Below are 24,104 nucleotides of genomic sequence, written 5' to 3'. Positions count from 1 at the left end.
GAAACCTGCTAGGTTAACAGTTTCATTCTGGGCCAATGAAGACAACCTCAGAGGGCAAACATTCATAAACATCCACACGGAACTGTAACTCCTGCTAATGTTTCCCCATCAGAAAGGACAAATTCCTCAAATCAAACGTCTCCTGTCGGAAAACCGGAAGAAGCTAATGCATTTGGGAAGAGAGGGGACGCTTCAATTCTGGATAAGGGCATCCTTAGGAAAACTGTGAAGGGGACAGGCTTGGTCGTGGTGGCTTGAGTCCTTATCTGTATCCCCCCAAACCATCGTTCCTCCTCAGACTCCCTCAGGTTCCAAGTGACTTCATGCTCCTTGACTTCACTGTTCCCTGAACCCCACCTCCATCCCCTTTCAAATTTAGAAAAGAAGGGAGTCACAAACACTTAGGAATAACTAGACATGTGTGGGATGAGCAGCGTATAAGTGTGTGTTGGGGGTGGGCAGGGGGTGTCGAACATTTTCAAGGTGATTTTTTAAAAGTGCTCTCAAGTCTCTTCTAGCATTTTGCTTGGTTCAATGAAATTGTTTCTTCTGAATCAGAGCGGGATTCCACGGGTCCCCACATCACACTCCAAGTACACCGGCCCCTCTTCTTTACATCCCCACACCCCCCACTTGGAGCTGCCCGATTGTTCAAATTCACGTTGCCCTGCGTCTTTCAGGGCTCACAGCTCAGCTTTCAGCTCTCAATACTGCATCCGGCTGCAGACCAAGATTTACAAAAAAAACCCCAACAAAAGTCATTTGGGAAATGGAGGCAGGCACAACAGTACAGAATCATTTGACGTCTGCACTAAGAATTGAAAATAATATTTATCCAAAATAATTGACCTCATAGGAATTAAAATTAAACTTGGGGAATTAACTAAGAAAGATTTTCTCTGAGGTCATCGCCCAGCCTCATGCTGGTGGAAATCTTCATGAACTCACTGGACGTTGCCTTTCACCAGGGCTGCTACCGCGGGGTGTGGTGGTCCAGCTGAACCTAGGAGGAGCACTCCCAGCGTGGAGGTGGGCAAGCCCTCCATCAGGCTCCCGCACCTGTGGGTTTCTGGGAGAGAAGGCTGCTGGGGCCAATGCAGGAAGTGGGGGCCCATCATCGGAGACGTGGAACTCCGTGGTGTGACAAAGAGCATGATGGAGAGAGGATTTCCCCTAGTCCTGGTAATTCCCTGGGGGGCAGGGAGGGGAATGTTTATACCTTTCTTAACCATTCTCTTGGGGAGTTCAAAAGGTGAACCAGCATCTTTAGGAACTTAACATGCGCAAACGCCATGGAAGCCAGCAGATCCAACAGCTAGAGATTCAAGCTGGTAATTAATGATCCATGGACCCTCCCCCTTCCCCTCATCCCACCCCCCACCTGCTCAACGGAGTCAGTTCTTGTTTGGAACACATCTGCCCAAGAGTGATGAAAGTGTGGCGTGGGGAGAGTGAGCTAAGAGCGTGAGGAGACTGAAGCCAGAACTTAAAATCAGTGGGAAATATTACCTCAGCTGAAAAGTGTTAACTGCGAGATAATTGCCCTAACGATAGTAATTGCCCTGATTCATCTTTTTACACAGATTGCAAAGTTTTGCAGAGATTTCAATCTGCACATCAGCATGAACGCGGAAATGTCACAAAGTAAAAGAATGCCCCATTGGGGTGGGCTTAGCGTTTTCTTTTAGTCTTTCCCATGTAATGTTCCAAGAAAGTTGGTTCTATTTTATAACTTCAGCAATTGAAGAGGAAATATATCTAGGGGAAAAGAGGAGGGTATGGGAGTTGCCAGGGCAGGGGCCGAGGGATGGCCACAGGGCAGGGCAGAGCCTCTGGGTGCAGAGCCCACCTGTATCTCTTCCTCTAACCCTGAAACCTATGGACAAGGCCTAAAAAAATGTAGGCAGTTTTCCTGTATTTTAGCCGCCCTATTCTGTGGCAATGCTGCTTTCTCGGGCCCACTGATCATTTAAAGGCAAATGATAAATATCCCAAATAACAAAATCCTTCCATTCTGCAAAATGCTTTCCCTCATGACCTCATTTGATACATTGATGCTGACAAGTAGAAGATATATTTACTGCTGTACAGATAGAGTGGTCCCCCCCTATCGGGAGGGATGCATTCCAGGACCCTTGGTGGATGCCTGAACCGCAGGTGGCACCGAACCCTAGATGAAGTAGGTCTTTTCCAATGCATACATAGTGGTGATCAAGTTAATTTACAAATTAGGCACAGTAAGAAATCAATAACGATCACTAATCATACAATAGGACAATTATCATAATATACTGTAATATGAGTTTATGTGTATGTGGTCTCTCTCTCATCTTTCTCTCTGATAACTGATCCGATAACGGAGGTGGCTACTACGTGACTAAGGGGCGCGTGGCACGTACAATGCGGAGACGGTGGACAAAGGATGCTTCCCCTCCCAGGCAGAATGAAGCAGGGCTGTGAGAGATTTTGTCATGCTACTCAGAACGGTGCACAATTTAAAACTTATGAATTGCTTGTTTCTGTTTTCTTTCTTATAAGTATGCTTTATTCATTTATTTCAGAGAGGAAGGAAAAGGGGGAGATAGAAACTTTAACGAAGAGAGAGAATAATTGATTGGCTGCCTCCTGCACACCCCCGACTGGGGATCGAGCATGCAACCCAGGCATGTGCCCTGACTGCCCTGACCGGGTAATTGAGCCCTGACCTCCTGGTGCATTGGTCCGTGCTCAACCACTGAGCAACACTGGCTGAATTGTTTATTTCTGGAATTTTCCATTCAGTATCAGACCATAGTTGACCGCAGGTAACTGAAACTTTGGAAAACAAAACCGCAGATAAGGGGGAACGATTGTAATTTTGTCTATATTAATATTCTGTATTAATAGCCTGTCAGAAAAGTTATTCTGAGAGATCTGCTTTGCCTGGACACTTGCCTAAAATAACCACGGCCACGAGGACCTGCCAAACGTGTTGTGTGACTCATGACTGTGAAGATAATAGTGTAACAACAATGAACATATGAATACAGGCCCCTAGGGTAGCGGGGGTTAGAACAATTTTATGACTAAGTTCTTAGTAGAAACAATGCAAACAAGCCCAGTGCTTTAAATAAAAGATGTCATATTCTCAAACCCAGTAACGCCACACCACATCCTTCAACTACTGGGCAGCTGCTTTGGGCCCCCGACCTCTTTTTTCTGTGCGTCTGAGGACAGACATTGCTCCAGCTCTGTGTAGAAGAGCTTACAGTGCAGCTTACCCTCACCAGGCCCCACCCAGGAAAGTTCTGGAAGCCATTACCTTTCACTGGCTTCTCCAGGGAGAGCCTGACATGGCTCAAAAGGCATTTCTGTCACAGATGGGCTTTGTGACTTCCGCCAACTAACATCTCTGGAGGTTCTTTCTCTCTCCTGGACGGTCCGGGACAAATGATCTGGAAATTCCCCTCCAACACTCACGTTTTATGAGTCTATGATTTCACCAAAGATGCTCAGATTCTAGGGGGAGCCAAACCTCTTGGGTCACTCGCTAACTCCAGCGTTTACTGACCTCTTCTCGGGGTTTTTCATTGGTTTTGTTTTTCCCCTTAGGGTATTTTTATCCTTCCACATTAGCACCTTCCTATGACTGCTCTCTGCTGCTGCTTTAAGATGCCCATATATGTACAGCCCCACATACGCACCCACCCACACTTCGAAGGCTGCCTCATTCTCTGGATGTTTCTGGGTAGGTCTTGCCTCACTGACAGGGCCGGGGATGAGTCATTTAGCTCCCTCGTACCCCAGAGCACTCTGCACGGATCAGCCCACAGCCAAAAGCTGAGTGTCAACAAAAGCAAAACAACAGACTCAATAGTCAACCCACAGGAAGGACCTATGAGGTGCCTGCTCTCCATGGCATGGGGAAGGAATGTGAACTGACATGAGATTACAAGTGAAAGAAAAAAATAATGAAGCAAGTGGCACAGCCTGAAGCAAGGAGCTCACTGATTGGGTGAGTTAGTGTATTCCCACGGTTGGTGCTGATCTTTCACTGGACTAGGGGTCAGAAGCTGTCATTGCCTTGGCCACTGTCCCCTTAGCATGCGACCCTGAACCCATCAGCTCCGCAGGACAGCGACCGTTCTGCTTTGCCCATCCCTGGGTCACCGGCACCCAGCAGAGCGCCTGGCATACGGTGGCTCCACAGACAGTTGTTGAATGAGAAAACCGGGCAAGTCACTTAATTGCTACAGGCCTCCCTCAGTTTTCTCATTTACAAAATGAAAATAATGATAACTGCTCTACCCACCTCATGAGACTGGTAAGATGAACAGATAGAATTAGGCTGTGCACATAAAAAAGTATTGCACAGGGGCACTTTAATATTGGTGCATCTACTCAATATGTCTGTTCATATGACAGACCAATCAGGGTTAAATACTTCAGCCTCCCCTTATGCTTTTTTTTTGGGGGGGGGGCGCATAAGTATGGTTGGTCCTTAGTCCTCTCAGATTTATAAAAGATGTGCTTCCCCAAAATATCAGAAACCAAGAATTGGTAAAAGTTCTTGAATAATCTCAGGGTGGGGAATAAAAAATTTAGCCCAGCCAGTGTGGCTCAGTGATTGAGCATTGACTTATGAACCAGGAGGTCACGGTTTAATTCCCAGTCAGGGCACATACCCCGGTTATGAGCTCAATTCCCAGTAGGGGGCATATAGGAGGCAGCTGATCAATGATTCTCTCTCATCATTGATGTTTCTATCTTTCTCTTCCTCTCTGAAGTCAATAAAAAATATACTTTAAAAAAAAGAATTTAGAATCCACTAGTAGAAGAAGAGGGAGGAGGAGAAGATTCGGAGTCACATGGTGAAACAATAAAAACAGTTCCATCTTCATGTGAAAAGAGTTTTCAGCTTTGGATGTTTCATGACTATACAAAGGCAGGGCACCGTCTGGCATCTTCCAAATATTGTTCCCTAATAACACATTTTACTGGCTCCCAAAAGAGGCACCTCTGGGAGATGAGGGGAAATTAAAGAAAACCATTCATGGACTCTGTGTGCCTCTAGTTAAATAAGGCCCATAGCCAGCCTCCTCTTCTTGCTGAATCAGCCCTGTGACTGGCGTCCTCATGGAGGATGGGGTCCCATCATGAAGCATGGTTGCCTTGGAGATTTGTAACAATGCCCCAGGGACCCAGTCATGGTGCTTAGGCCATGACTGGCATTTAATTAAGGTCATGGAAAATTCTACTGGACCACAGAGAATGGCAAACTAGAAACATACAGAGAACTGTCTCATGCTTTTAAAATGTGTCTCCTTTAATCACTTCATTTACAAGTCATTTAAAAGATAAAGGCAACTGTGTGCCAAATACTTTCCCAAAGCATCTCATTTAATTCTTACAACCCTGCAAGGCAAACATTATCTTTCTTTCAGAAGAGTCACCTGAGACTGAAAGAGGTTAAATAACTTGGCAAGATTGAACTAACCCAAGTCTGCTGCCCCAAATCCCCACCACACACTTTGCACTCAACCATGCTGTTCACATTTACTTCTCCTCTGGAAGCAGAAGGTCATCTGAAAGAATAATCATTTTTATAGAGAAAAGTAGAAGTAGTTCTTCCCATTGTCCTTGCAGTTTTTGGCTGCCCTAGCTCATGTCTGGTCTGGTGATCTTTGGAGTGGGTGCTGACCAAAAGCTTCTAGACAATGAGAGAAATGGTCTTTGGTTCCATATCTTCCCATTCTTATAACTTTCTTCGTTTGATTGTTTATTATGACCCTGGCCGCCCACCTCCCAGACAGAAAACCAGATTCAAAATTCTGAGCTCCGTGTTACCTGGATTTCATCCCCAGTCATCATTTCCCATGAGCCGTAGTGACCTTTCTCCTGTCGGAAGAACTGCACGGCTTCTAAAAAGGCTTGGGCTTCGAACGTTGTCTGCTTCATGTAATCTAAAAGAAAGAGGTAAGAACATTTAGCAAAGAAAAATATTTTACATCTGTCTGTGGTTCTTTAAGTGTAATGGTTCAGCATTCTACCCAGCATTACCTGAATATTATAAGGAGCAGAATTTGGGACACAGAAAAATTAAGCAAGTACTGAATTCAAAGTTCATTTGCAGGTACAGATCACGTTACTTGCTCAGCAGGCTAGCTGATTAATTCTATCAATTACTGAGCATACTGGTTAAAACTAGAAGCATCTCTCTCTCTCTCTCTCTCTCTCTCTCTCTCTCTCTCTCTCTCTCTCTCATTGCTTCCCTCTCTCAGGCACCTAGGCACCTGCTGGCTGTACACTACCTACCTCAACACCTTATCTTGGACTTCTAAGACTATGGTATTTTTGTTACAGCACTCCAAACTGACCAAAACAATTTTCAACACATAAAACCAGCTCTTTGTCCACAATGATAACAGAAAATTACAGATATCTTAGCAGGGAAATGAATTATAAAAATAACATCATCTCACAACAAAGAAATCAAATTGTAGAATGAGAAATAAAGTGGGCAAAGTGAAGCAATTCAGAGGGCCTGGTTTCTTGCCTCCTGCTTCTCTGTGTGTAGGTCACAATGTGCTCTGCGTCTGCAGGGCAATCTTAAATTGGTCAGCTGATTCATGGGGGACTTTCAGAGCCTTAGGCAGCCAAGGACTGAGTGGCTCATACGGGGACTGAACAGAACTAAAAGAGCATTTCTGCTCTGAAAGGTGACAATCAATTAAGAGGCTGTGGATGACTCTTTTGAGATTGGCTTATTAGGTTCTAAACCTCAGGAATGTGGGAAAGAGAAAATGAAATTCAAGGCATCACCTCTGTAAAGAGTCCGAGCAGGCCCTGGCTGGGTGGCTCAGTTGGTTAGAGCATCATCCCGATCTCTCTCTCCCTTGGTCTCTCTCATTTTAAAATCAATAAAACAACAACAACAACATATCCTTGGGTGAGGAAGGAAGGAAGAAAGAAAGGAAGGAAGGAAGGAAGGAAGGAAGGAAGGAAGGAAGGAAGGAAGGAAGGAAGAAAGGAAGGAAGAAAAGAAAGGAAGAAAGAAAGAAAAGAATCCAAGCAAAATGCTTCACAGGGAGGGTGCCAAGAAGTCCAGAAGCTCCATCTTCAAAAATGTGAAACAGTAACTGACATTTCTTATATCAACATAGAGATTTTGGTCAAAATCTAAATCAGAAAAAAAAAGCCATGTCCTAAGAATCAAGTTTTTAGATTGAAGTATTTTCTTCCTTGTTATTTTTTCTGGTTTTGGCAACTGATTTAGTGTTTACTCTTAGAAGCTTGGACAACAACAGTGAAGGTCGGGGTATGTAAAACTGACAACAAGGGGGCTGTGAGGCTGGGCTCAGTGCACTGGGAGGGGCTCCACCAACGGAGACGGACACTGTAATGATCACATTGAGATTCAAGATTGACGCATGTGCTCTTATTTCTAACAGCTGTTTTCATTTCCAACCTTAGGAAACAAAAGGATGGAACAAAATGTGGTACTTGGATGGAGTGAGTATTGCCAGACCCGAGAGCCTGGGAATGGAGTTTTAAATTCTCCCATCCTTACAATAAGCATAAATTTCCTTATTTCTTCCCCTGCTGATCTCAGTAAGCGGAGGAGGTATTTGAAATCCTGTCCATACTTAATTTTTTTTTAACTTATTGATTTGAGAGAGTGGGAGAGAGAGATTTGTTGTTCCTCCCATTTATGCATTCATCGGTTGCCTCCTGTATGTATCCTGACTAGAAAATGAACCCAACACCCCCATTTTCAAAGATCCTCAGAGAGAAAATAAGTGAGGAAATGGGATTTGAGACAATAATGTGTGAGTCAGAGAATCGTCAAAGAATAAATGGAAGAGCTAGAATGTAGTAGCAGTGGAGGCTAGCACACCTTACTATAGGCAGAGAAGGAAAGTATTGCTTATCAAATGGACCACAGAGGAAGTTAGAGTAATTGAACATCAGCACTGAAGCTTAAAAGAATGAGGCTGTGGATCTGAATTCTGGACTCTTTACCATGAAGACAGACTTTAATGGATCTTCGCTACTCTTTCACCATAGGGGAAAGGATCTAATCTATTGCTTCGTCATGAGATTTTCAGTTTATAAACTGATTAAATTAATGTATATAAAACTTTAAGAACAGTCTCTGCCACATGGTAAGTTGCTTTATGGATACTGGCTCTTAGGATTATAAACAAAGCTCAACAGCAACAGCCAGATCATTGAGGAAATAAAGAACAAAGGTTTGCTTTGCAAAATAGAACTCTATTGCGATGGTAATATGATCTTCATGTCTCGCAAGTTGTTTGCAAACGCATTGCTGAACTCGGCCAGAAAGTACAGGTGCTTGAGAGGAAGCAGATTATAAGACAGACTTTAATGGATCTTCGCTACTCTTTTACCATAGGGGAAAGGATCTAATCTATTGTTTCGTCATTAGATTTTCAGTTTATAAACTGATTAAATTAATTTATATAAAACTTTAAGAACAGTCTCTGCCACATGGTAAGTTGCTTTATGGATACTGGCTCTTAGGATTATAAACAAAGCTCAACAGCAACAGCCAGATCATTGAGGAAATAAAGAACAAAGGTTTGCTTTGCAAAATAGAACTCTATTGCGATGGTAATATGATCTTCATTTCTTGCAAGTTGTTTGCAAACGCATTGCTGAACTCGGCCAGAAAGTACAGGTGCTTGAGAGGAAGCAGATTATCAGTTATTTGATCGACTTCCTGCCACAGGTCTCATGGGAATAAATCCTAGGATCACAATCACCCACTCTCTTGCCAACAAGCAATTGAGACTTTAGTTCAATAGCCCCACAATCAACAATGGTTTTTGGTTTTTAAAAGCCTTCTCCCTGCAAATGGACTTCAACACATGGCAGATATCAGCTCGAACTCTACTTTCCCAACACACTGTCATCATGAGGGTGCTGCAGGGGACAGATGTGCCGGGGAGGACTCAGACATCATGCGATCCAGCTCCCTCATGTTATGGATGAGGAAACTGGAAGAAGGAATGGTTCAGTTCTTAGCAGAAGGTCACACAGCTGGTCCAAATCAGAGCCAAGAGCTGGAAAAGTGGCTCTGGCATGTCATAAGTGACCTTGGCATTCACGCTTACTTAAATTATAGACACTGGGAGTTAGAAGTGGTCTTAAAGGTCACCTACCCCAGCTCTTGTTCAATGTGGGAGCCTTCAGAATTCTAGACAGACACTCATCCAGCCTTAGCTTAAATATTTCCAGTGACAGGAAGCTCACAATTTAAATGAAATAGTCATTTTCACTGAACTGCTCTAATTATTTGAAAAGATTTCCTTCTACTGAGCCAAAATCTGTTTCCATGAACTCTCTCTCTCTCTCATTAATCCCATTCCTGTCCTTCAGAGCAAAATAGATGTTTATTCCTCTTCCATATGGTTACTGTAAAAGACAGCTAAATAGCCTTATTTTCCTTCGACCATTCTTTAGAGAATGTAGTTTTTGGATTTTTAATTTGATCCTTCTTTTTCCTTCTTTCCCTTAGTGACCAATTCCAATTTATCAATATCTTTCTTAAATTTGGCCCCAACATGAACATAGCACACCAAGTATTGTCTTACTAATGCAAATTATGTAAGGTAGAAGGATTATTTTCCTTTTTCAGGTCTCTAACCTCTTTTTTACAAACACATCATACTATTGAATCATACCTTTCTATAGTCAAATACAATCCAAATATCTTTTTTCATTAAAAACCAACAACAACAACCCTTCTCAATCTAAGCCTTCCCTGACCTGTACTTTGCTTTTGATGTTGAAGTACAGGTTTTAACATCACCTCTATTAAATTACAGCTTGCTGTGATCAGCTCAGAACCTGCCAAAATTATTTAAAAATTGTAATTCTGTCCCCAAACTCCCTTTCACCTTGGTATCATAAAAAATTTGGCAGGGTTGCCTTCTGTGTTCCTCACCATCTCACTGATAAAAACATTCATCAGGACAGGGGCAAGGATGGAGCCCTGGGAAAGTCTAAACATTTTAGGAAAACATGTGGGAGACACATCTTGGCCATTCAATCAACAATCACATCCTCAGAACCAGCACACGTCTGTTCTCCTTCATCTCTCCCTCGTCTCTCCCTCCTTCTCATCTGTGCAGCTGCCTGGAAAACTCATATTCGGGAGACATGATTAAGGATTTTTCGAGGGAAGGAAAGCTGCTCTAGGCCCCACGGGGACAGTTATTTAGGGGACCAGCCAGAGAGAAATCGCTTTTGCTTTTTCCACTGAAACAGATTTACAACATGTCTGAGCCCGATGAAACACCAGCGCTCCCAGGCCCATGTATTCATCCTGGATTTTGCCTGGCTCCTTTGTCAGGACTCCCCAACTCAAGCTGGGTTTGGAAGCTGCCTTGTTATTTTATCGGTCAGCCACGCCAAACCACGTTAGCTGATCTGCCTGGTGATTTGCAGAAGTTATGTAACAGCGTTACTCACTACACTGCGATGGGGTTCATCTCACTAGTGTATGCTTCTGAACTATCTTTCACTTCAGGTCATGTGTCTTTTCTAGGAGAGCTACAGCAAGGCTGACTGTCCTAGTTTCTTCCCTAAAACAAAGGAGAGAAGCACAGGGGAGAGTACCTAACATTTATTGAAGATGATCATGGAGTATGAGCCATACAAGATGCTTACACACACGCTGTCTCATAAAATCCTTCCAACAATCCATTGGGTAGGAATTATTATTCCCACTTTAAGGCTGACAAAGCAACTGAGTTTCAGAAAGGTTCAGTAACTTGTTTAAGCTAGTGTGAAGATCAAGTAAGGCCTACTTACTTCCAAAGTCCTGTTATAACATTCTATGGTTTGATTATTTCTAAACTTTTTATTTTGAGAAAACTGTAGATTCACATGTTTTTATAAGAAAAAAATACAGATATTCTAATGCTTTCACTCAGTTTCCCTTAATGGGAATATCTTGCAAAACTACAGTATAAATAGCACAACCAAGAAACTGACATGGTTGCAATCTAACCACCTTATTCAGATTTCATGTTTTCCATGCAAGCACGGGCACATATGTGTGTGTGTGTTGGTTTTTAAATTATTTTAACTTTCCTTTCCTTCTTAAAGCTTAGAATCATATAATTCTAGAATCTGAGTATACCATAGGAATCATCTAGTCCAAACTATTCATTTCATGAGTGAGTAGATTGAAGACTAGACGGATTGTGACATGACATTATTAAAAATAACACAACACACACACACACAAATAAATAAATAAATAAAAATAACACAACACAAAACTCCCTCACTGGAATTAAAAATGAATGGTGTCCATTTTAACGAAATGATACTATAAGTTCTGGTTTTTATTAAAAATCTTATTTATTCATGACCCACCTAAGCAAATATTTATTGCCATTTATAAATGATAACCCTTATGAGAACGAGCCCCAGGATTACTTAGAAGTCCCTGAATTGCATTTTGGAAGCTACTAAAGTATTCATCTCCTGACCAAATCATATCTGTGTTAATGGACACAGACCCAGCACAATGAGAAAGGGCATAAGCCAAGAAAAACAAAAAACAGAAAACATATACGTCATGGAGATACAGGGACCCTCGGATGGATTATAATGGTATTGCTCTAGGTCAGTGGTCGGCAAACTCATTAGTCAACAGAGCCAAATATCAACAGTACAACGACTGAAATTTCTTTTGAGAGCCAAATTTTTTAAAATTAAACTATATAGGTAGGTACATTGTTATTAGCTTAATTAGGGTACTCCTAAGGCTTAGGAAGAGCCACACTGTCAGCCAGCTAAGAGCAGTGCATCTCATGAATTCTTGACTCGTCAATAAACAATCAAAGACTGTTTGTCAACAGAGAAAAGGAAGTGGTGTTGACTAGAACAGGTGAAGGCAGACTAACCTCATTTCCTCTAGGTAGACATACCAGATTGGTAGACTAGAAGGCTGTTTGGAGACATCCTGTATCTAGATTTTAGCAGGGCAATGATTAAAGTCTTGCATGATTTTGATTGGCATGCTGAAAAAAATTTAGATTGGCTGAAAACGGAAATAAACAAAATCAGAGGATTAAACAACCTAAGTGGTAGGTTCTGGCTAAAGGGCTGAGGTTACTGCTTTCCCAAAGGAAAAATTCTAGTGCACTTTCCTTAAACACTTTCAATTGCTTGGAAAATGTAATAAACAGACAGAAACAGAGGACTCCAGGGTTTCACTGAACTGCGAGCTCATTGTGAGTGAGTGGTGTGATGCAGTTGTACACAAAGCAGGTGAGGATGAGCCACGGGAAAGGGAGTGTAAGTAACAAGGACAAGGACAGGCATAGATGGATTCTGAGACACGCCCTCTGAGCAGCAGAATATTTTACAAAAATTTTTTTTAAATAAAGAAAAAGAAGGCAGAGTACTCCGGAAGAAAATCAAGTGAATGAGGAATCTCACAGCCTTGAGGGAGGAGATCTTCATGGATGGGAAGATGCGCAATGTAAAAGAGGACTGGGTTTGTTCCTTGTATATTCAGATGCTAGAGTCGGACTTGAAAAGGGGGAAGGGATTAAGAAGTACAAGTTACAAAACAGTCAGAGGGATAAAAAGTGCAGCACAGGGAATAGAGTCAATAATATTGTAATAACTATGCATGGTGTCAGATGGGTATCAACTAGACTTATTGGGGGGAATAACTTCATAAATTACATAGATATCTAATCACTGTGTTATATACCGGAAACTAATATAATATTAAATGACAACTGTAACTGAATTTTTTATTTTAAAAATAAAAATACAGGGGAGAAATAAGAAAAAACATGTTAGTTATCATTATAAATAATGGTGAAAAAAGCAAAAGAAATAAATAAATAAACAAAGTAGAGTGTGGCAGATTTTGACTCAATATCGAGTGAAAGGGGCTCTAAAAGGATGTCAAAAGTCCCCCCCTCTCCCCTTCTGGAGAGGGAGAGGAGGACATGCTTATCAGAACGGTGGTGCTTGTTAAAACGGTGACTCTTGACCTTGCCCCAGACATTCCGGCAGCAGTGAAAGGGGCTCTAAAAGGATGTCAAAAGTCCACCCCTCTCCCCTTCTGGAGAGGAAGAGGAAATGCTTATCAGAACGATGGTGCTTGTTAAAACTGTGACTCCTGACCTTGCCCCAGACATTCCGGCAGGTCTAGGCCTGAACCAAGGAATCAACGTTTAAATAAGCCCATTAAGTGATTCAGTTGCAGGTGGTTTACAGATCACATTTTTGAGAAGACCCAAGTGGTATATGAAAATAGTACCATGATGACGCTTTATCAAGAGGTATGTAGATAAGCAGACAACACCTCGGGCAGGTTCCTAAGGACATTACCCCAAACAACCAGAACTCTGCCCATGGAAGGGAACCCCCACTCACTTCAGAAGCGATCATCATTGTCTGGACCTAAAGCCTCCGATGGAACCCTGGTGGGTCTCATCCTCCCTTTTTGGGTACTCAGTGGATATGTGGCCTGTATTTCCCCTGTGGCAGCTTTCTTCTCTCTAGCAGTTTCCTTTGCCTAAAGTTTTTTTTCAAAGCCTTGCAAAAATGACAATGACCCATGCTCCCATCTCTTCCCAAAGTAAGGATGGTGTTCAGACTTCAGATAAGGGATGAGCAAATATTTGCTTCTTTCCAAACACCATGAAGCTGTGTTGGTCAAATATGCCTTCCATCCATCAGCCAGGAAGTGTTCATCTATCACCTTGTTTACTTGGCAGAGTTAGACCGAGACAATAAGGACAGGACCAATCATCTCCTATCATCCCAGGTCAAATATATGGCTTTATATGGGTGAGATTTGTATTCTAAGATAAATCTCAACCCTCTGATAACTATTTGTGGAGATGGTGCTTGAAATGACCTCAGGGGGGGCGGGGAAATAAATTATACCATAAAACCTAAGCAAAACAAATGAAAACGATCTAATTTCCTCTTTACAATGTGAATTTGAAAAAGCGTTCACTATGTAATTGTGCAGGCAGTTGTGGGACTGCACACACTCGGGCGCTCTTTCAGCTCAGACCACAAAAATTGGGTCATGTGCCTCCCACTGACATGGTGGGGAGCTGTGTGGCTGACTCCCTGCAGGCAAACATTTACCACAAAGCCTGGACACAATCAGAAGCAAGCCTGGGCTTTCAAATAAAGAGACAGATGCTCCTCTAGCCACAGAGACGCCCTTTATTTTTGATGACACTTTCTCTTGGGTTTGGGTATCATCAGTTACTGGAGCACACAAAAATATTAGGGAATTTTTTTCTCCCCGACGGATCTATGGGTGGCCTTCATCTGTGAGCTCAGAACACCGTGCCTAGTCTTATCCGCATCTATGGGAACATGTTTTCCACAAGTCAAGGCAGACGGTGGAATGACTCGGCCAGGTTTACATTGCAGAACAAATCACGGGTGTGAAGTGGCATCATCATACCCGAGCCTGACACACCCACAGAGCATCGCGCTATCTGATGCTGCTCTCGGGGGACTTTCCGCCCACCGTCATTCCCGGTGCTTACGGGTAGCATCCACCTTGCACTTGTGAGAAGATTTTACAGTTTATTTCCCATTGGATTCTCACAGCAATCTCATGAGACCGGTGAGCCAGAAGTGGTCATTCCCAGGTAGAAAATGGAAACAACAACAACCCTGAAATCAAAGACGTTTAAGCCATTGCCCAGTGTCATATAAATATATAACTCATCTCACTGGGTCATCAAATGAGAGTAAAAATAATAGGATAAAATAAATTTCTGGCCCCACACAGACTCAATTTCAAAAAGGACGTAACCTTTCTTGAAACTTCCAACGACAGCCCTAACTGGTTTGGCTCAGTGGATAGAGCCTCGGCCTGTGGACTCAAGGGTCCCAGGTTCGATTCCGGTCAAGGGCATGTACCTTGGTTGTGGGCACATCCCCAGTAGGGGGTGTGCAGGAGGCAGCTGATCGATGTTTCTCTCTCATCGATGTTTCTGACTCTCTATCCCTCTCCCTTCCTCTCTGTAAAAAATCAATAAAATACATTTTTTTAAAAAACACACACACAAAAAAACAACTTCCAACTACAGCAGAAGTTGTAGCTACTTTCATCTAAAACAAACTGTCTTGGTTTCCTTATTTTGTAACTTTTCACCAAAGACCTAAACATTAAATTGGCCTGTGCTCCATTCCCTTCCAAAGAGGCCTGGGTGGCCTGATTGGACCTCGTCCTGATTGGACGGATGACACTGGTCAGTTTCATGGTCCCCTCCTCGGGTGCAGAGGGCAGTATACAACTTAGTCCTCAGGTTCTTAGGGACCAGATCCTTTTTAAAAAACAGAACTTGATCAGTCATGTACCAATAAAAACAGTGTCTGCATTCCTGACCTATTACAGACACGGCAGCGCTGCCAACAGTGTTCCTTTTAGTTTCTGGATTGGCGGGGCCCACAGTGTGTACCAGTTTTGCATAATTGCTTTAAGCCAAAAGACACTTGGGTGGTTGAAGGCCCAGGATTCCGCATCAGCATATGTTGTCTCCCTCAGGGGTCCACGGAAAGTGGCTTTACACCTAAAGCTAATATGCAAATTTATTGTGAACCCATAAGCATTCACAGTTATTTTCGGTGAAGTGCAAGAAACATCTTGTTTAATAACAAGTTTAAGTAAATCATGATAGGATTACCTAGTCACTAAAATAACAATTATGATGACTTAGACTCAGCCTGGAAAAGCAGTGTGGAGATCTTTTTTAATCCTCACCCCAGGATTTTTTATTTTTATTTTTTTTTTGAGAGAGAAAGAGAGAAACATTGATGTGAGAGAGAAACATGTATCGGTTGCCTCATGTCTCGGCCCTGACTGGGGACCAAACCTGCAACCTAGGTATGCGCACTGATTGGGAATGGAACCTGACACCTTTTGGTGTACAGGACAATGCTCCAACCCATTGAGCCACCCGGCCAGGGGTGGAGAGCATTTTAATTGCAGGCACCAGATTATAAAAATTACACATACATCCTGATCTGGCAACGTCAAACATTCACCTTTATGAGCAACGATGGAAAGGGAATGCATGAGCAATGAAAAGTGAGTTACGGGGGATTGTGTATTTGTGGCTCAAACTTTACGAAATGTTATACCATTATCCTTAGGGAGATCTGTGCTGATCTAATGACTTGATGTTTCAAAATCAATCTTTTCGTGAGCCGTCGTTGCCTTTCCCGAGTCAAAACAGTCCTGGAGCAGCGAGCCTCCTGGAGCCTCCGAGAGCTCCCTGAGCACCGCAGCTGCCAAACGCGGCCTGTTCCAGGGCCCACACGGAGGCGTTCGCCAAGCAAATGCACAGACGTGAGGGGAACAGCCTTTCTCTCCCCCAGGACGGTGGAGCTCGAGCCTGGCTCCTCACTCAGTCACCGAGCGGTTTCCAGTGTGATTTCAACTGAGCAGGTTACTCATTTTTCTTCTCCTTCAAGATACAATTGAATGTGGTTTCCTCAGAATAGGTCTCCGCTGCCTCCTGCGAGTGTTTTCTTTCCATGAATGCAGGGAACACCCTTACCCTTTGAAGCGCTTCTGGCTTGCCACAAATGTCCTTGGAAGCAGTATCACTGTCCTCAGCTGTCCATGAAAACGGAGCAAAGGCAGGGGGTGACACGAGAGTGACACACATCAGAAGCTGGAGGTCCATCTGTGACACCACTGGATGGCTTAGGGCACCACTGGATAGTGCCCTAGGCAAGTGGTCGGCAAACTCATTAGTCCACAGAGCCAAATATCAACAGTACAACGACTGAAATTTCTTTTGAGAGCCAAATTTTTAAAACTTAAACTATATAGGTAGGTACATTGTTATTAACTTAATTAGGGTACTCCTAAGGCTTAGGAAGAGCCACACTCAAGGGGCCAAAGAGCCGCATGTGGCTCACGAGGCCACACACAGCACGATGCCTGATACCAAATGTTCTTTTGATAGACCAGGAAACAAAGAAATGAATGACTTAATAATATGGAGGCACCACACAGTAGTGGCGACAAGGACAACCATCTGTCTAGTGGGCATGAAAACTGGGTGCTGGTTCTACCTCTGCCACTTGGGCTGTGGGACAAGCGGCGAGCTGCTTTGCTTCTCTGGCCCTGATTGATCTCATCTGAAATGAGAGACTGATGGTCAGGTCTCTTTTTCCACCTATGAGATGACATAATTCTATGATAGCCTACGCGTACAGTTAGTTTATCAATGTGACAGCGTTCCAGTTTGGGGCTGTAAGGTCCCAGCTGCAGGAAGCTGTAGGACCACCTTACCCTTTTCTCTCTGCGAAACGTTCTCACTCTAATCTGCATCTTCCTCTGCAGAAAGGAAGCAATGTGGCCACTAGAAAACACTGAGTTCCATACGGGACTTTCATTATATTTCTATCAGATCTGTGTCTCTTTGTCCTCCCCTCTCCCCTTTCCATTAACCCGAATGACAGTTCGATTCATGGTTATTTCCACTGGGCTCATCACATGGGCTATTTCATTAATTAAGCTAATAAAACACTGAAATGATTCAAATTTGCTGTTTCATGGTCTATGACAGGAGTGTAGTAAAACTGATTTGTCTCAGATTAAACACTGAATCATTAACTCAGATGGTCACCTGGGCTTAATCTCTACAATACCCATTTTTTTCCTCTTGAACAAGTTGAACCTGCCTGCCAGCTCTTAATTTAACATGTCACAAAAGCACTGTGATTTGCAAAATCTTCTAGTTCTCCAAAAAAACCACCGTATTATTTCAGGCGTTTATCTGAGTCTACACACTCCAAAGCCATTACAAGATCCCATCTCAGCCAGAAATTTCTCTTCTTATGAAATGCTGCAGCACAGAACACATTACACCCTTTGTCCAAATCAGAATTATCAGTTTGGATTACAGACCAGTTCTCCGTGATCTTTGTTAACCAAGGAAAGCGATGGCAATGGTTCTCAAAACGTGATGTGTGCTGAGCTGAGGTTTACCGAGGCTTTGCCCGTGTTTACATTTGAACTCAGATGAGTCTGATGTTCCAGTGATTCACTCGATTCCAAAACAAAGAGCGAAGCTGCCTCGAGGGGAACTAACTTGGCCTAGCTATGCCTCCTTCTTTAAGTAAGAGTGGATGGCATCTCAGAAGGAAATTGATCGAAACTGCTCACTTCCCTTCCCTTCCTTTGTTCCTTCTTTTTCCCTCTGAACATTCTCCGGTCTCCACTCCCGCCCCCAACACAGGCACATACACACAGAGACACAAATCTTTCCCTGGGCTGCAGACAGGAATCAATACTGGTCTCAAAGGCCTACTCCCGGGTAATGGAAGGGAGCTGGGAGGGCAAAGATACTCGAGACCAGTGCTGTCCCATAGAAATAGAATAAAAGCCACATATGCAATTTTAAATGGGATAGTAATTACATCAGAAAAATTAAGAAAAACGGTTAAGATTAATTTTAACAATATATTCGATTTATACCAATATGCCCAAAATATGCAAGCACTATAAAATTATTAATGAGATATCTTACAATCTTTTTTAGACCTAGGTTTTTGAAATCTTGTATTTTACACTATGGCATTCTTCATTTCGAACTAGGCACATTGCACGTGATCAGTAGCCACGTGTGGCAGTGGCCACCATATGGGAAGCACAGCTCTAAATGCTCACGGCTTAAGAGTTAAGATTGCTTATCTGTATGGGGACAGAGGAGGGAGGCCATAAAAGTGGGCATGCCTCTAGACCAGGGGTGGGCAAACTTTTTGACTCGAGGGCCACAATGGGTTCTTAAACTGGACCGGAGGGCCGGAACAAAAGCATGGATGGAGTGTTTGTGTGAAGTAATATAAATTCAAAGTAAACATCATTACATAAAAGGGTACGGTCTTTTTTTTTTTTTTAGTTTTATTCATTTCAAACGGGTCGGATCCGGCCCGCAGACCGTAGTTTGCCCACGGCTGCTCTAGACACTCAAACCGTATTCAAACAGATTCATTACCAAGTGGATCTTTTCAGACATGCTTCCACTCTAAATCAATAAAGAAGGGGGAAAAATATGACTTTCTCTCTAATTCATCACTATGCACACAACAGCCCATCTAATAGCACAATCCCAGGATCAAAAGAGTGCACAAAAATAAGAAATTGGATGACTTGTAACAAGTCCCTGTATGGATTAGGGTTAGAGTTTAAGAGCCTTGACAAGTACGTCTCACTCATAAACCCTGCATTATGGGCAGGGGGGAATCCTGTGGCTTGGACTTTGAGGGCGCTCTAACAATAATGCCATATCATAATAGTCCTGTTTGGCAGAAAACTGCTAACCACCAACAGACATATTAGATGAGATCATTTCCAAACAGGATACAGCCTTACACCAATCTGCTATATTTACTGTAACAAATTGTCCACCCCTCCACCAAAAAGAAACAGCTAAAATCCTTGATGGGTTTCGATGCCTCTCATTCCTACTGTAGAAAATGTCAGTAGTTGCTATAGACTCGACATACATGATGTCATTAATTTATTCCAAGAAACTATTTGGAAGAATTGGCCCAGTGATCTAATTCCCTTATGGTAAATCAGAGAAAGAGGAAATGAAAACAAAACCTCAATTCCTGCCTTAATTCCTATGTTGGAAGTCCCAAAACTTCTGAAAGTATGACAGGGGGAGAGGGGTGGGGCATGGGGAAGGGGGAGAGAGCCAGGGAGGATGTATATGTACGTCTCCTATGATGATATGTTAATTATAAGAAAATGCCTTTTGAGTGTTCACAGTTCTTAATAGAATTTTACCATTAAGAAAGACATGATGGAACCATACAAATTGAAGGGACTTTTAATGTCTACTTCATTTCTCTACTAATAGGGCAGCATTTGTTTATTAAATAACTGAAACAGCATATAAATAATTCCAGAACCATAATCATTATCAAAAATTGTAAAAGCAGCCATAACCGGTTTGGCTCAGTGGACAGAGCATCGGCCTGTTGACTGAAAGGTCCCAGGTTCGATTCCGGTCAAGGGCATGTACCTTGGTTGCGGGCACATCCCCAATAGGAGGTGTGCAGGAGGCGGCTGATCAATGTTTCTCTCTCATTGATGTTTCTAAGTCTCTATCTCTCTCCCTTCCTCTCTATAAAAAATCAATAAAATATATATTAAAAATTGTAAAAGCAAATATGTATTAAGTAGTGCATTCCATATGGGTTTAGAAGTTTAAATTCATCAAGTTTAAGTTTTTCCGAAGACATTCCCTTAATCTCTCCATATATCACATATTAACACACAAGAGTTCTCATTATCAGGCAGTTCCTCTCATGGGTAACCTACACTTCTCATGGTACAGTTAAGGACATTTTTGCAAGTATTGTCTACAGTGGAGTTAAAGGGACCATTACAAAGTCATGGTTGTGGGCTTGATCCCTGTTGTGGGGTGTGCAGGAGGCAGCAAATCAGTGATTCTCTCTCATCATTGATGTTTCTATCTCTCTCCCTTCCTCCCTGAAATCAACAACAACAAAAAATTTTTAAAAAGTAAAAATTAAAGCTAAGGGAAAAGTGATAATTAATTGATACAGAACTGAGAAAATCATATTTTAACCAGAATTATTGTTCTCATGGCCAATCTCTATCATATATTCACTCACTCACCAAATAGTGGTTGAACATGTTCTATGTATGAGTCACTGTGAGGCATGCTCTGAATACAAGGGAACAAAGGTTCGGTTCATAGCGTGACATTCCTTGTGGGAAGCAATGATAAATCCACCACCTGTTCACCACTGTACCTCCAGCACCCCCAAACAACCACAAGGCAGATGCTCAGTTTGGTAAAAGTTTGGTCAAAAGGATACATAATTATCCATAGTATAATAAAGGATGTGATCAATGCCCCCCCCCCTACCCCGAGAAAGCAAAGGCCTATGGGAGTTCAGAAGAGGCGGGGTCTCGCTGGTGTGGAATGGGGACATGTCCCTGGAACAGGGAGCTAAGCCGACAGGGTAGGTTGGATTACAGCGGGAGGCAGGTGTTCAAGGCAAAAGAGAGAACCTGACCCAAAGCACAGAGGCAAACCACACGGAGCACACATGGCCTGTCCTCATCCAACAGCATTTCCTGTTTTTAAACAGCCAAGCTATGAAATTTCAAACCAACCTGCAGAAACAGTGTTTCCCTTATGTTGGGTGCAAATATAAAGTTGTGTGGTTATGAGGGCTTCAGACAGAGTGCGAGCCAGGGGGCTCTGGAGTTCAAGGGGCCTAGCGCCTTTCTGACTATGAGCCGGATGCTGTTACTGAGACACCATGACACGGAGCCTGGCGCTCAGTAGGTTCTCTGCGGCCGTTGGTGACATTCCTTCCTCTCCTTCACTCGGTGTCCTAACTGCAGGCTGTGGAAATGCACATTGCAACATTTAGACTATCAGTGTGAGTCCGGTCTTTCAAATGAATTTTTAAAGTCCTTCACTGAACAGAACATGTAATAGGCTAATAATATTTTCTAAAATACTTTATAAATTAATGTGACTGCAATTAGAATCCCAGCGGGCACTAGGGGATAATTAGCTACCATGAATGTAAATTCACAAATAAGAACAGATTGCTTAAAATAGTAAAAAAAAAAAAAAAAAAAAAAAAAAAAGTATTATATGAATGAATTATACGGGGAATTTATCTTATCAGATATAAGAACATACAACAAAAATTTACTATAATAGAATCAAAATTGCATTAACATGGGAATAAGTGGATCAATGAAAAAGAAAAGAGAATGCCTGGACAACCTCAAGATAACATGTAATATTACATATATAATTTAAATAGCAAAGACAGTAGCTTAATTCAATAGGGAAGGTTATAATTAATACATGTGCTGGCTCAATTGCTTATTCTTTAAAAAAGGTAAATTTTAGACCATTGACATATGTATATAGACAAGACTTCCAGGCAGACTAGAGAGTTAAATATTAAAGTAAAGCAATATAAAAACTACAAGGAAAATAAAGGAAATTACAAAAATGATCTAAGAGCAGGGAAATCTTAACAAACGCAAGAAATCCAGAGGCCTTTAAAAAAAGATGACCCTATATGACTGTATACAAATGAGAGATCTTTGCATGGCAAACTGTATCATAATTAATGACAATATAATTAGTTGGTAATAACAGACAAATAATGAATTTGAAAAAAAAGCGGGGTTTCTTTTGCTTTGTGTTTTTTTGTGTGTTAATCCTCGCCAAGGACATTTTTCTCATTGATTTTTTTTTAGAGAGAGTGGAAGGGAGGGGGAGAGACAGAGAGAGAGAGAAACATCAATGTGAGAGACACATCGTTGCCACTTGTATGTGCCTCAATTGGGCCGATGCTCTAACCACTGAGGAAACCAGGTAAGGAGAGAAAAATGTTTCTAATGAAGATAGAGAAAGGAGTTAATATCTAAATTTTCACAGAGTTCTTATAAGAACAAAAGAATGAATAAATGAAAATTGTCAAAGAGCACTGATTCACACAAAATTAAATCCCAGTGGCATTAAGTCAAGCCAATCATGACTCTCATGATGCTGTGAGGCCATCGCCGTGGTGCCAACACATTCACTCGCCGTGCATTGCTGGTGAGTCTGCAATGCTCACTACATTTCTGTTGGGTAACTGCTGGCCACTGAATAGTGACTTTAAGGGAAGGCTGGGTGCCAGTTTCATGAACAGTATGGTGAGAACACCATTGCTCAACAGGGAACTGAGACCTGGAACAGGAAAGGGGACAGCTGAGCAGGATGGGTGGAAGGCAGTCAGCTTTCACCCTTGCCACCCTTTCATGTCCCCCTCTTCAGCTGATATTCATTCAGCACCCATGTGCTCCTGCACAGCAGAGCCAGAGGAAACTGGAACCAAGGCCAGAACTTCACGGCAGAATGGGCTAGAGTGAGGTGGGGGGACTGGATGGGTCTGTACAAGGACTATAGATGACTCAGAGAGAGGAAAAATAAGAAAAGCCTGGAAGAAAAGGTCCTCTCATAACCAGTAGAGCCCTGAGCCACACTGGCCTGGCTAAATTCCTTTATTATTACTAGTTTGTAACCTCTCAGACGGCAGGCAGGGACCGTGTCTGTTTTATACACCACTGGATTCCCAGCACCTGTCAAGTACTTGATACACAAAAGGTACTCAATGAGTATGTGTTGGCAGAAGGAATGGAGGGAGGGTGGCAGTTCCTCATACTTCACTTGGTTCTGCGTCCTGGATGGAATAAGTGGGCTCCTGCAAGAGCCTTCCAGAGCACCGCCATGACTAGCCTTGTGCAGTCTTTCAGTGCCAATAAGAACCAAAGAGCGCAAAGTCCTTTTATGTAAGGGAAAAACAAATCTTCTACCCTTCCTCCACAGGTGCAGGGGCACCCACAGTAAGACCCACCTGGCCGTTCCCTTGCACCCGGTCAATATCAGACCATGCCAAAGTACATATTAGAAAACCACTTGCAGACCTGCCCTGGGCGCTGCCTGTCTATCCTTAAGGGCTCCCCCTGCCCGGGTAACAGCAGCCACAGCACTGCGGTGGGAAGTGACCAGCCAACTGTCCAGGTCTCGATCCTCCTCACATCACTTCCTAGTTGGTGCTCAATCTCTCGCGAGGTTTCATTCGTTAAACATTACATGCCTCCTCTAAAAAGCTCCGAGAATGTCTGGTCTAACACTTGACTCTCACCTCCTCACCACAATATTGTGGTAGGTGCTAGGGTTGCCTTAACCAATGTCCTCTGCCTTATGAAGGCTTTGAACACTAAAGTGATTCCCCTCTCCTACCCACCAGGTCCTTTGGAAATATGGACACCTTATTCCTAGAGGGACAAAAAGAAGAAAGATGAGATTATTTTTGTTTTCATTATGGCAGGCATGGAACAAACTCGAGGCTTTACCTCTGTTTTTCTGAAAGTGGCATTCCTTCTAATACAAGAAAAATGCATATTTAGAAGATGCATGTAATAGAAGACGCTTGTGCTTTAACAAAGCTCAAATTTAGTTTTTAGTAGTTTTAAATTATAGATTCAATTTCTACTTGTCATTAAATAAAACGCCTAG

General features: G+C 42.6%; 1 protein-coding gene across 1 annotated transcript in view; it reads right to left on the bottom strand.

Annotated features, from left to right (window-relative positions):
• The window catches only part of FAM129A (family with sequence similarity 129 member A), a 105,249-nt gene that overhangs the window by 22,645 nt on the left and 58,500 nt on the right, over window positions 1-24,104 (bottom strand). The window contains exon 6 of the mRNA XM_015569928.1: window positions 5,827-5,942. Coding sequence (XP_015425414.1) covers window positions 5,827-5,942 — 116 coding nt within the window. The remainder of the gene's footprint in view (window positions 1-5,826; window positions 5,943-24,104) is intronic.

Source organism: Myotis davidii, unplaced genomic scaffold (assembly GCF_000327345.1).
Source record: "Myotis davidii unplaced genomic scaffold, ASM32734v1 scaffold362, whole genome shotgun sequence".
Classification (NCBI taxonomy): domain Eukaryota; kingdom Metazoa; phylum Chordata; class Mammalia; order Chiroptera; family Vespertilionidae; genus Myotis; species Myotis davidii.
This window is presented reverse-complemented; position numbering and strand designations above follow the sequence as displayed.